A 13556-nucleotide genomic window follows, 5' to 3' on the forward strand; every position below is an offset into this window, starting at 1 on the left:
TGAACCAAACTCCATTTGAAACTGAAAAGGTCCATGAATAACAATGTCACAAGAGCACACACCACTCCTAAAGGCTCTGGGTTAACAATGTAAGAATCGATGTGTATGAGTAACTGCAGGAGCCCATAAAAAGGATTTTTACTAGTAACATGATCAATTGTTTGATACTTATGAAACTATAGTTATGTTAACAGGGAAAAATAAGCAAGATTTTTGGCAAGTTTAGGAGACAAGGTGAAAGCTCACAAGTTTCTAATGACAATTATGTGCATAAAAAGTCTGGGAAATTAAAAAGCTTCACAGAAGTTTGGCCATGACAGTGTAAAATATTAAGTGTTTCAACCACAGCCTTGCATAAAACAAGACCAAAGAGACACCAAAGCAGATATATTACAAGTGAAAAAATTCCCACTGACCACTGGCCAAGTAGAAACTGGAGAACCAACTGTGGTAACTGCCACATGGAAAATGTGAATTCCAGATGAAGAGTCACAAGAACAGTCTGGGAAGGTGGGTCTCTGGGTATTTCAGTGGGAAGTTCAACCACATTCTGGCTAGGTTATCAATTACATGAGGCCCTCACTCAGTGCCCTGTGGGTGAACGGGTAATAACAACAATAAAATGACTAAGCTTTGTGAGCTAAATTATGAGCTTGTCTACATGGGAAATTGTTAGAGAAGCTAGGTGTAAATTTAGAGAACAATGGCTTTTTTACACCAGTGCCCAGATGGGTGGGTAACACTATTCTGCTCTAAGAATGTCCTTCAGAAAAGGCAAAGCTCAACAACACAAGGACATTTTGCATAGTGAAAGATAGTAGCTGGGGATAGCTATTTCATTCAGGGTGAATGCAGGTAGGTTCCAAGACTGTAAATGACAGAAAGGCAAAGCAGGCTCAGGCCAAGTTTTTGACAAGTCAATGTCTCTTGAGCTTTGTTTCTCATCTAGGGAGAGAAGACATTGTGCTCATGCATGCCTCTAAAGGATATTGAGATGTGGGAGTAAGAGCACTGTAAGGAAATTCCACTGTGAAAGGTACAGGGCACATTACCTGTATCCATCACCAGCTGCAAGGAATATGATCAAAGCTTTCTACCTTACCTGATCAATATACTCTTGAAGACCCGAGTAGGAGGACTCGACACCAACAAGCCACATAGTGCCACTGGTCCAGCACCCCTGCTCTCCCTGTTCAGTCACACTGCACTCTGTTGGACCTTACATTTATTTAGCTTCACACCTGACTAACAGCACTCTCCTATGTGGAGAAGCACAGACTGGCACTACAACCTAAGCTAAACTGTCTCACACAGCTTGTCTCTGATAGTCCACTTACCTTCATGGGTAGTTGCTCCGCAGCTAACACAAGCAGCACTCTTTGGTTATGCCACCACGAAGCTGGATTTCCCATCTGACCCATTGATCTCAACCCTCTACCCAGTCCTTCAAAGCTAACCAATTTCATGAGAAGTGGAGGAAAATGCGGGCAAGGTGAGACATGAAGATTTTTACCTCACTAAGTTGGCACAAGGTCCTGGCCACCGGCAGCTCTGATAAACTCGCTGGATCACCGTTTCTGACCCATTCTGCACTTGGCAGGAAACTGTCCGTGTAACCGTATAGTGACACCAATGCCTGCAGAGAGAAAGGACACTGTTAGCCCCCGGAAGACAGCAAGCTGAACCAATATACATCACACTGCAGCAAACACAGAGCAAGTATCTGGGGGTGGGGTTGCTGCTGCTGCCAGCCATAGCTAGCCTAACTTGCAGTCTTCAGTTCTCACCCCACCCTCTCCTCCCAATAGCTGCAGAAAGATTCCCTGCTTCTGCCAACCTGAACCACAAGAGATCCAGTAACGCCTCTTGCTTGGTCCTCAGAGGCCAGAGTTTTATAGTACATAATTTAGTTCTGTTATCATAAACAATAGGACTTTAGAAAGGGTGGGGGAGGAAAGGGGGAGAAGTGTTCCAAATCTCCTGATAGTCAGTTCCCATTGTACTGGTCTTAATTTCATCCTGCTTGTTATGGTATCATTCCGCAAAGAATGTCTGAGCTGGAAAAACTCTGCTTTTTGGTGTGGTGGAGCTCATTGTCAGCACAGCTCAAGCAAGTCATATTGCTGTCCTGGTGAGGTTACAGATGAAAAATGGGCAAGAGAAAACACAGAGAAGGGAGGAACTGGTGTCTTATGCTGCCTCACAGGAAAACAAGAGTGAGGTTACTCCTCATTGAAAGGTGCGTGAGGAGGAACTGCAGTGTCAGCCCTGTGAATCAGGACCCTCTTCCGTCTTCTCTGAAAAACATGCTTGAGTTGGGGGGTGGGGGAAGGATACTTCCATTTTCCCCTTGCAAGCATCACTCATGTTTGCCAAATGCTGGTTCATGGTTTTGCTTCTTGTACCTTAGCACAGTTAACAGGCTCCAGAGCCACTTACTTACTGATTGGGGATCAGAACCAGGGTCACGAGTGGGAAGTGGAGACACACCAGCTTGTGCTCTAATACACACAAAGTGCTTGTGTAAGCATTCCCGGCACAGGCAGAGGAGTCCTAGCTCCTCATCCCTCTTAAAGCAAGAGCCTCCAGTACAGCTGATCCCTTCTTCTCCAAGTATCACAGTGGCTCCCCAGCCCTGCATACCAAAAATCAAACTGCTTGCACAGTGGGACCAGGCACCTGCAGGTCCCCTCCTCCTTCCCTAACCCACCTTCCCCACGGCAGTTTAATTTTTCTAGTATTTGCCATTTACAGCATTTGTTGTGTTTTGTTTCCTTTTTGGATCCCACTCCATCTCCACAGGAGGCTCCCTGCTCTCTGGATAACTCATTTCCATGAATAGGAGGTACCAACGCCAGCAGCTGAGCCGAGTGCTGCAGACCACAATGGGCAAGCTGGGGCCAGCAAGCAGCTCACCGAGCCACAGCTACAGCCAGAGAACTTGGGAACCCAGAGACAGGGTGGCTTTCTACCCAGTGCCAACGACCTCAACAGAAACACCAAGGCAGAGCCATGCAGCTTTCCCTGCAGACAACGCTCCTGCTCCCTGTAAACCCACTTGCAATTCCTCATCAGGAAGCATGGACTACAGTCACGTCTCAGGTGACCCCAGGCTGGTGTGGAGGTCCTGGAGAACCACTTCTCAGCTTTATTGAGGATCTGTGGTGTACCTATAGGGATCAGACACCATAGTACCCAAATACTTCTACTAACATCTACATCACAGAACAAAACTGGGGGAAAAAACAGAAGCTTAATGAAGCTTCAGATCACATGATGACAGCAGATCTTTTAACAGGTCCAACATGATTTCTGCTCAAAGTTTAGGGGGCAAAACCCAAAGGCAAAAAGGAGTTAAAGACCAGAAATGTGACAGTTCAAAGTGAAGTCTTCCTTTCTGTTTCACATGCACACATGGTGCAATTGGCCGTTTCATCTCTCTAAGCCTCAGTTGTGGGGTTTGTTGAGATGGGTGTTGCTGGATAACATCTCATGCCAGGAGAAGGGGCAAGTCAAGCAGGGCTGGGGAAGCCACAGCTCTGTATGATCTACCTTGAGTCTGTTTTAAGCACAACACCCACGAGCCCCAAGGCCAAAGCATTTCATGTCAGGAAAAGCAAACTGCACATGTACAGAACCTGACACAATAATGGCAAGAGCAACGAGAAGCATCAGTCCCAACACAAGAGCAATGCTAGCAACATGTAACAGAGCATAAAGGGGCACAAATACTGACAAGTTCAAGCTAAAGATACTAAATGTTTTAAAACAGCTGAATTATCAAGGACTTGAGTGCCTCCCCTCATGTTAAGACCATTTGTCTGGCTTGTCAACTTACACATACTATGCCTTAACTGTGTCCCTCTGGCCTTCTCCCATCTTTCATCAGTCATCTGGGATGAAGTTCTGTTTCCATGGTGTGGAGCTGGATTACCCTACACTGATTATTTCACTCTAATCCTGATTTTGGTGGGTTTCCAAGACAACCTGTCCTGCCTTCTTGGGTGCACACAAAGGACTTCTGTCAGATAAAACCAAAAGAATTCAACTGCACTCTGAGTAAAACCCTCCATATATGATGCCGAGTCTGGAGAACTTCATAGTCCTGAAGGCAAATGAGGTGGGAAGGTGAACAAAGACAATCACCACCACATACCCCAGCACGATGCAGAAAAGCAAGGCAGCTATGAAGGCAGACCCTGTGATTGCCAGAAGGAATCTGGCAGCCTATCTGCTCTGGTTAATGTAGAATGGCAGCTCCAAATTGCAGCTCCTGAGGAGAAATTGGAGACTAACCATTACTCCCTTTAGCTTGCCCTTGCATAGACCACATTTAATATCATCTTGCTCCTTCAAGGATTATTTTCAGCCAGCCTGCGAGTCTAGCACTGCATTAATGGATCTGGAGCTAAAGAGGTGGCAATGTGCAGGCTGCCTCTGTCAAAGCTTGCAAGAAAGGGTGGTTATTTTAGGCTGCTTCCAAAGCTGGTTTTACCAGAGCTTTCATTCAGTGGGGGCTGCTGATTTTCTTTCCAAATGAGTCCAAAACTCCTGCTGTCCGACTAGGTCTCTTGCACCTTTGCTCTACCTGGTCCTTGGAATAAGCTGTTCAGGTAACTATCCCCTTGCAAGCTCAAGGAATTTGGCAGTCATGCTGTCATTTCTGCCTTGGAAAAGCTTTTTGTGGAGGCGAGACATGCTGGACAGACCTTGCTACAATCTAGTGACAGAGCCTTGAGCAGCAGTTGGTGGTAAAGGCTGCTCCCTCACTACAGTCCACAGAACAGAAGCCTGGACATTGGTGGGGGAAGAAAACAAATACTTGTCCAGGTTCGTGACTTTAGATGACCTGCTCAGTACCCTGTTATAAAAGCAAGCAATCACTATTGGAAGTGAGAAGCTTCCAAAGGCTCTCCATTCACTGCTTTCCTTGCCTGAAGCCATCACTTGGGTTTGCTAGGCAGAACAGGACTGATAGCCCATGGTAGAATAACAGATCCTGCACTCAAATCTAGAGACAACCTTCCACCTTCCTGAGCAGGAGCACCAAGCGTTCAGTGACAGTGATAAAGTACCACAACATTTGCCACCCCAGCACTCCCAAAGTCTTCTCTAAAGCAGAACTACCACAGCGTGGATCACAAAAAATGTTCAGACCCCAAAGACACTCAAATAATGCCACACGAACACATATTTCTCTTCACCAGCAGGCGGAAGAGTCTGTTTACAGAGGCACCCACCTACGAGTGAAAGGTACATTCCCATTTGCAAAACATCACACCCTTAGCTTCCCATAAACAGCATAGCTTTCCTACAAATGCATCTATTAGGATACACAGATTGGAACTCACTGTAGATATCATAGCACAGTGACTATGACAGACGAGAGACAGACAAAACCACCCCAACATTTCTCTTTGCAAACCAAAAGTCAGCAAGAACAGTCTCCAGAATGCAAACAGGCTTCAGACAACGTGATGAAAGGCCCCATCATGGCTTACAGAGATTATAAATGACCCTTTATATTATATACAGATGCTAGCAAGAAAGGTTTAGGACTTTTCCTGGCATGCATCCAGGATGGCAGAGAATGTATTGCTGCTTATTCAAAAACAATATCCCAACCAGGCAAACAAAATGATGAAAATGGCAGCTCCTTTAGGGCTGTGTCTGTCGCATCTCATGCATGCTCATCACAAGCACATTTAGCACGATGCCCTGCAGCGTCTGGTGGCATTCAGCTTCCACTGCTCTGCTTCGAGAACCAAGTCTCCATGGTCCATTTCCCCCAGCTGTTTCCAAAGATAAACTCTTTTCCTCTCTCACCTTGTTTAACTCCTGGAAGAGTTTCATGGACAACTGAGGACCTGCAGACCATGGCCTGCTAGCTACTGATTTAGACAGTTTTGTTCAGGGGCTACAGACCAAGATCTCGCATCTTGATCACAGCTGACGTGTTGTTCCCAAGGGAAAGCAAGTGCTGATGCCAGCGTACATCCAATCGTATTTACTGTAGCGGTTCAGGGTGTTACGAAGGACCTTTCAGGCTAACTAGAGCAATGAATTCAATAGTTTGACTCCATTTGGAGAGTCTCTGAAAACTACTATTCTGAGCTTAAATGCTGGGAGGCAGTCAGCTGCCTGCTCTCTGCTGACTCAGCTGATTCATGGCTTCAGGCACCTGGACACTGAAGCCTGAAGTTAGGAAAACCTAACTTCCCAGGGCATGCATGGAGCAGGCTGAAAGGACCTCAAAGGGTAGCTGAATTTACACAGGGAGCTTTAGCTGCATTTTGCTTCTGCAAGTAGATGCCGGGGAGGAAAACATACTGTGCACCCCACCAGCTTTCTGAGCCTCTGCACCCCTCATCAGGAACCTTATTTGGATGCACAGTTTATCCGCTGGAGATTCTGGATGCCTGTACGGCCTGTAATCCTACAGTGAGAGAGAAAAGGGACTGCAAAGGGTGGAGAAGTGCAGCGTAACAAATACTCAAGCTGAAATACTCACTTCCAGAAGAGCTGTATACTCGCATATCAAAGCTCAATTCCCAGCTAGCGTGACTGCATTAGCTTAGAGCAATCATTTCACAGATGGGAAGACACTGACAGACAGCAAGCTTCCTCTTCCCCCTTCTCACCACTGGGATTTGCACAGTACTGTTTCCTAAGCCCACCACTCAAGGGATGTGTAAGGGATCACTCCACCCATTCACCCACTGTGAATACTTAGAAAGACTCACACCACAACAAGCTTACAGAGCCATCCCCCAAAGCAATGTTTCTATCTCCTAGTCCAAGTGCTGGCTTTCCTCCGAGCTTCTCAAACTCCTGGGGGTCCCTGGAGGTCCTTCTAGGCAGTTTCCAATGAAAAGCCAACTGGTTGTTCGTAGGCTTCATTTCACTGTTCAGTTTGTGACCGCTAGTCCAATGTCAGAAACCACTGGGCTGAACTGATCAGGACTCAGCAAGCAGCCCGTTTAATCAGGAATGTGCAACTTGGAAATGAAAGCAGCTGCATTCTTGCTTAATCACTTCTTTCAGTGGGATGACAGTTCAGCTCCACACACAAACCTGACTTGCTGCTGTGCCCTGTTGAGGACATACCTACAGCAATCAACACCTACCACACACAAGACCTTCTGGCAATGTAGTCACTGGAGTGAAGGACAACTACATATCCATAACCTTACAGTACATCGTACTCCTACCAGCATTAAACACTGTGCCTGGAGTTGGACTCTGAACAAAGTCATTTATGTGGTTGTAGAGCAAAATAAAATGGAGATTTAGTGCAGGTTTAGTACTTATCATGCCACACAGTACAACAGAAAAGCTCAACTCACCAAGACTTAACCAACCAAGACAGAAGCAGGCAAAATTTCTTTGGATGAGGAGGACAAGGGACTCCACATGCTGGGTCATTCCATCAGCACCTGCTGCATGTGCGTGAGCATGAATTGACCCTCCTCATCCCCAATAAACACTCCAAAGTTTCTCAGTAAGGTTGGCATTCCTGATGCTTGCTATTTGCCCTAAAGCTTTGTGCTGTGTAAACAAGTGCACTGAATTATCTTTTTGTTTCCATAAGGATAACACACTGTGTGTTATACTTAGCAGAGATCAACATTTAGGGCACAGAAAACAGTAGGAGTGTTTTGATAGCTCGATAGATTTCCCCACATTCCCTAACAGCTTTCACTGGAGCTATCAGTTTCCCTGCAATCCTAGAGAGGAATTTCAATAAAATCAGACTTGACTTTCACTGGGAAAAGTTGCTGTTCTGATTCCTTGAAAGGGAACCATGCCCTCTTCTGTGTAAACAGTACAGCATCCCACTTGCCCTGCCCAAACAGCAACGCCTACATTGTGTGCTGGAGCCCATCACCAGGAGAGATTGGTTATTTATACACTCTGCTGAGGCCAGGAGCAGAAGTTGCCCTCTACATGCCAAGAAATCCAGATTCAAAGGCTGCTAGGCTTGCTGGGGTACCTCTTCCTGAGCCACCCAGTTCTACATAACTACATTACTCCCTTCTTGTTCACAAATACATGCATCCCTGGATATGCTTTCACTCTCATCAGGATCAAGTTTACCAGCTAATTCAGTTGGCTGTGACCAGATTACACTTTACTGCTGTGACCTGGCTAAAAAGCAAACAATCCCGTCACGTGTTACTGGAAAGCTCGGATAAAAAACAAGCTGGGCTTAGGTTTCTCCTGCTCTTGACTATATTCATGCTCTCCCCAGGTGACCAGATTTTAGGATCTGAGCCTGTCATTCAGCTCATTGTCCAGAAAAAAGCCAGCTACAAAATTCAATTGTGAGCACCAGTCTTGATATTACAATGTTCAGAGTGGATGGACTGATTCAGGTCTGTAGATTGAGGGACTATTACTAAGGAATCCATGAAAGACCACCTGGCAGGGGCAAGGGGCTGGCTGTACTCAAGCTTGTGATGGCAAGGTTCACTTCAAAGCAGAGTCTGCTATTCCATTACAAAGTCTTATGAGGTCTGCAAGTCAGAAGACATGACAAGTCACAGTAATCTTGCTGTCAATATCGATGTTTTACGCATGCCTTACTCCCACTGAGTACTTCATACTCCCTGATAGAGGTTACCCTGACTCCTGTGAAAAAGGAGGAAAATCTTTTTTAACAGCCCATTCATTTTGGGAAACGAATAAAACTGGAAGCCTGCTGGTGTTTCTGAAGCCAGACAGCAGCAGCCATCCGAAGCAGCATAGAGCCAGAGGCATGAACAGGAGTAAGACAAGTTCCAGGTCTCCCACTCCACTGTGTTGGTCAGACAGACTGGAAGGAACTCCAATCCTTCTGCACACACCGCCCCTCACCCTCAATAAGAGTTTGGAAGAAAGCAGACATTAAAATAAGCTCTGGCCAGCAGAGTACGATAGGACAATTTATGTAGGTGTCTCCCAATAGTATAACACTTCCCCAGGGGGTAGTATGTGCTGTGCTTAGTGCACTTGAAATACTCAGTTGCCAGTAACAGCCTAAAGTTTTCCCACACAAAGTGGATTATCATAGCCTGATGGAGGGGGTTTAGTCCTAGAGGAATCTTTGCCTTAGGAGGAAAATGCAGCTCAGCCTGCACAACAGCTTTAATCTTCAGCAAGTTCTACAGCCAACCACGTGTAACTGTGCTTTCCTTGCTTTGTTGTGTGCATGGTTGACCTTTCAAACATCATTACCTTGGGGGCTGAATTTGCTTCAGTTCATAAGAAACTGCACAAAATTTTTCCTTATCCTTCTGCAGCCATCGAAGTTACAGGGGTTAAGGGAATAACCTCTCCCTACTGGAATTAGTAAAGGCCTAGAAGCAGAATAGCCAAATAGTACGGAACTATAGGTGCAACTCTTTTTCAGAGACAAAGAGGGAATCCAGCTCCCCAGAGCAACATTTATCTTCTTCAGCCACGAGACTATTCTTCTTCTCTTCCAATCCCTCACCTCATTCACAAGGCACTTTCCTACTGCTGTAAGTAATGAAGGAGGGGCTTTGAAGATGATAGCACTCATCTATTACACAGGCTTGATTCATTGTACAGGGGGGAGATCCACCCTGTACACCAGCACTAACAAATGAAGAATATAATAGAGGCAGATGAGGACTTAAAGGTTGACCAGACAGGTAGCATCATGTTCGGTACATGCACCTCTGTGCCTATGCATCTGTTTACACATGCATACAGGGAAAGAGATGAAAAAGCACAAAGAACATCTCTCTAGCATAAAGTCATAGAATGGTTTGGGTTGGAAAGGACCTTAAGATCATCCAGTTCCACACCCTTGCCATGGCCAGGGACACCTCACACTAGACCATGTCTCCCAAGGCTCTGTCCAACCTGGTCTGGAACACTGCCAGGGATGGGGCAGCCACAGCTTCTCTGGGCAACCTGTGCCAGTGCCTCACCATCCTCACAAGGAAGAGCTTCTCCCTTATATCTAACCTGAACTTCCCCTGTTTTATACCCACTTTGCTAGTGGTGTGTTCCAACTGGATCTAACAATAAATATGGTTGACCTGAACCATAATTACTTTCATCATGAAAATGAAAGAAGTTAGTCCATGACTGAGTGCTCAGAAATAAAATGGGGGTTCTTTGAAGCGCTTTGCTTTTACAGGCATTCTTCTAGGCACTGAACTGTTTTGCTTCTCCCTCCCCCAAGCTTATCACTGTCAATGAGAAGACAGTCATTTCCAGTGTTCACAGAGGGAGGAAAGAGGAAACACATGGAAATATCCATGGAATCTGTCTTTGTTAAATTAGACCGACTTGATAGAATTTGGCATTTGATATCCACACACCATAAAAATCATGCACAATTACAACCCGGGATGTCATTTTTGTAACATAAAAGCTTCCTGAATTAGAGCCTTTCAAAAGAAGAACTTGACTCTAACCATTTTTGCCCAGCTGGATAACCTGGCTGCAGATAGGTCTCCTACCTTCATATCACCAATACACCCCTAGTACTGGTTTGCTCATTCCTGCAAAGGGTGACCTTGATGGGAGGGATGGAGTCAAGGAAATAACTATCCTTAAGACCTTGATTGAAAGCACAGAGCTAGGATTTGGAACATCAGCTTTTTCTCTAAATATACCCACATCCAAAGGTGCCATTTGGCATTTGTTTATATGTCCTCCTCTGAAGATCTGATCTAGGATTGCTTGAGGACAGTGGCCCTGAAGTACAAGACTTAACTTTGATAAGCCAGTATCTCTAAATTTACACCAAATTCATTCAGAATTAAACTTTAACTTTTAATTAGAAGGTGGAGGGGAAATTGTAAGTGAGAAAAATATGACAGACACTTGCCTGCTTGTCTTCAACGCCTCATGGAGAGGCAAACATTAAGAGAACGAGCATAAAGGAGTCAGCAACCCTGTAACAGTATCCTGTGCTTTACTAGTGCTCGTGTTGTGGCTACAGAGTCTCCTCCACCATCCAGAAAGGCAGCATCCATTGCTGTCTAATTCCCCTTGCTGCATTACATCATACAAAACACTTGGCACAATTTGAGACCTCCAAAACGGACAAATCAGGCTCCTGTTAGTTTTCAGGATCTCCTTCAAACCCTGTCCTTGGCCTTCCAGGGCCTGTATCCGTGTGCACCAACAGCCAGTCCGCAAGGCTGAACAGGGTCCGCTCCTGGATTTGTTTTGATTCTTGCAGAGCTCTGTACAGACCACAGTGCATCTTTGTGCCTCACATTCACTCCTCTGTTGCCAAACTCACAGCACTTACCAGCCCAGCAGCAATGAAAGCCACATGCATGACAGGAACACAGGGACCCTGCTAAACAAAGCAGCGTTTTTCATTAGCCTTATACTGGCACCAGAAGCCACAAATTACAAGAACAAAAGGCAACATCAAAAGGAGAGCACTGAGCATATCAAAGAAAACAATTAGGATAACATGATCAAGTCATTGTTTCCTATTAATTGTATGATACTAATCTGTAATGTGCATGTGTCAGGTTTTTCCTAGAACTATTACTGTCACCAGAGACAGACACACCTTTTTGATGGCTAAAAACCAAAAGCTGTTATTGGAGATCCCACCAACAAAACATTGCTGCTTCTCTTTAAGGGAAGAGATTTCTTTTCCTGAGCCATTTCAACACTCAGGGTAGTGTTCTGTGGGCCCAGAAAGGCATTGAACGAATATCAGAGTTCCAGATTCACAAGTGTTGGGATGAAAACACCTGTACAGGCAGCTGTGCCAGGCAAACAGAACCCAGCTCTTCTAGCAACACTTCTGCCACCTGCCCTCCCTCCTTCTCTTTTCCTGTGGCACATTACAATCATTTCATTCAGCCAAGGTCTTCAGCAACTTGTAAAGTAGTTTGTGGTCCCTAATATACATGGGACTATGCAGCAGCTCTTTCTAGAGTAGTTATCTACCATGTGGTTGCCCATCACAGTTGGGAACTAGATTTCACAAGCCAAGGTGACCTCTTTCTAGAGTGAACTTGCAGGAAGTGGCAGGCTTAGATTTATTACAGAATTATAGAATAGTTCAGGTTGGAAAGGACCTTAAGATCATCTAGCTCCACCCCCCCTGCCATTGGCAGGGACACCTCACACTAAACCATGTCACCCAAGGCTCTGACCAACCTGGCCTTAAACACTGCCAGGGATGGAGCATTCACAGCTTCCCTGGGCCACATCTCTTGTTTCAGGTGACTACCATACAAAAAGCCAGATGTCACAACATCCTCATTGAAACTGCTAAAGAAACAGCAAGAAAATCCTCCAGCTTTCTAATGTTACCACTGCTGAAGAAGGTGATTAGAAATAATAAGCCAGCCTAGACAATCCATCTACTTACACTGCTTTGAGATCAACAACTCCTCTTTCCCCTATTTGATTTGCCAGCTTAGCCACTCACATTCAGTGAGGCAACTGGAGCTCAGGCACCCGAAGCTCAGGCACCCATCAGCCAGCATTTCCCCGAGACAAGACTACCTACTGCTGGTGCTCCAGAAGATTTTCTGCGGAAAGCTATATCCTACCAACAGGATCTACAAGGGCTTTTGGGAAAGTTGGAGAAGGACATTTTATAAGGGCCTGTAGGAACAGGACAAGGGGGAATGGCTTTAACCTGCCAAAAGAAGACTGAGATGAGCTCTTAGGCAGAAGCGCTTCCCTGTGAGGGTGCTGAGGCGCTGGCACAGGGTGCCCAGAGAAGCTGTGGCTGCCCCATCCCTGGCAGTGTTCAAGGCCAGGTTGGACACAGGGGCTTGGAGCAAGCTGCTCTAGTGGAAGGTGTCCCTGCCCATGGCAGAGGGTTAGGACCGGATGAACTTTAAGGTCCCTTCCAACACAAACCATTCCATGAGTATATGAACACGCCTGTTTTGAAGAGCAAAGCACTTTTCTCCTGTTACCACTCTACTGATATGCAAGCTCACTCTGCATACCAGGCTGTGTTGGTGGGGTAGGTAAAGCAGGCTGCCTTCTGCTTGCCCAGCTCAGAGATCCCCAAATGAGCCACACAAGGCCCCAGATCAGTGAAACCAAAGCCTTGCAAAACCTCTCTGCTGGGTATTCAAAGCGTTAACCAGGCTGAAAAACAAACCCCAAAGCCTGTGTGTTAATTTGCTATTTAAATTGAAAACTCTTTAGCCCATGATTGCCATGTCTGGCACAAGCCTGTCCTGGGCGTTACTACAATAAAAAAATAATTTGGAAAATAATCCTATTGTTCCAGTCACACCCATGGGAGTTTCATGTGTAGGGAAGTAGGAACATCAAACCCAAGATCTGTTGTGTGATCAGAGAGCAGAGATTTGCCCTTTAAAACAGGCAGTTTTGATGCAAGTACATGTTAGAAGAGAGATCAGGGTCAGTGAGCTAAAGCAGGAGGATGTCTCCATAGCTTTTAAGGTTAGTAGATTCCTACTTGCACAGCCTAAACCTCTCAAAAATCATCTTTAGTGTAGTAAACTAGCAATACCCTTTACAAACACCAAACTACGCTCATGGGTGAGCACATCTTTCCCTTCCCTGCCTCCCTCTCAAGC

The 13556-nt window shown here is 45.7% G+C and overlaps 1 protein-coding gene across 9 annotated transcripts in view; it reads right to left on the reverse strand.

Moving 5' to 3' along the window:
- COL26A1 (collagen type XXVI alpha 1 chain) overlaps positions 1-13556 on the reverse strand; it is a 171773-nt gene that overhangs the window by 143722 nt on the left and 14495 nt on the right. For all 9 annotated transcript variants that reach the window (XM_062614937.1, XM_062614936.1, XM_062614935.1 and 6 more), the window contains exon 2: positions 1514-1636. In XM_062614937.1, coding sequence (XP_062470921.1) covers positions 1514-1636 — 123 coding nt within the window. The remainder of the gene's footprint in view (positions 1-1513; positions 1637-13556) is intronic.

The sequence above is a fragment of the Pezoporus occidentalis genome, unplaced genomic scaffold (assembly GCF_034315485.1).
Source record: "Pezoporus occidentalis ecotype Australia unplaced genomic scaffold, CSIRO_AGI_Poc_V1 ctg179, whole genome shotgun sequence".
Taxonomy (NCBI): Eukaryota; Metazoa; Chordata; class Aves; order Psittaciformes; family Psittacidae; genus Pezoporus; species Pezoporus occidentalis.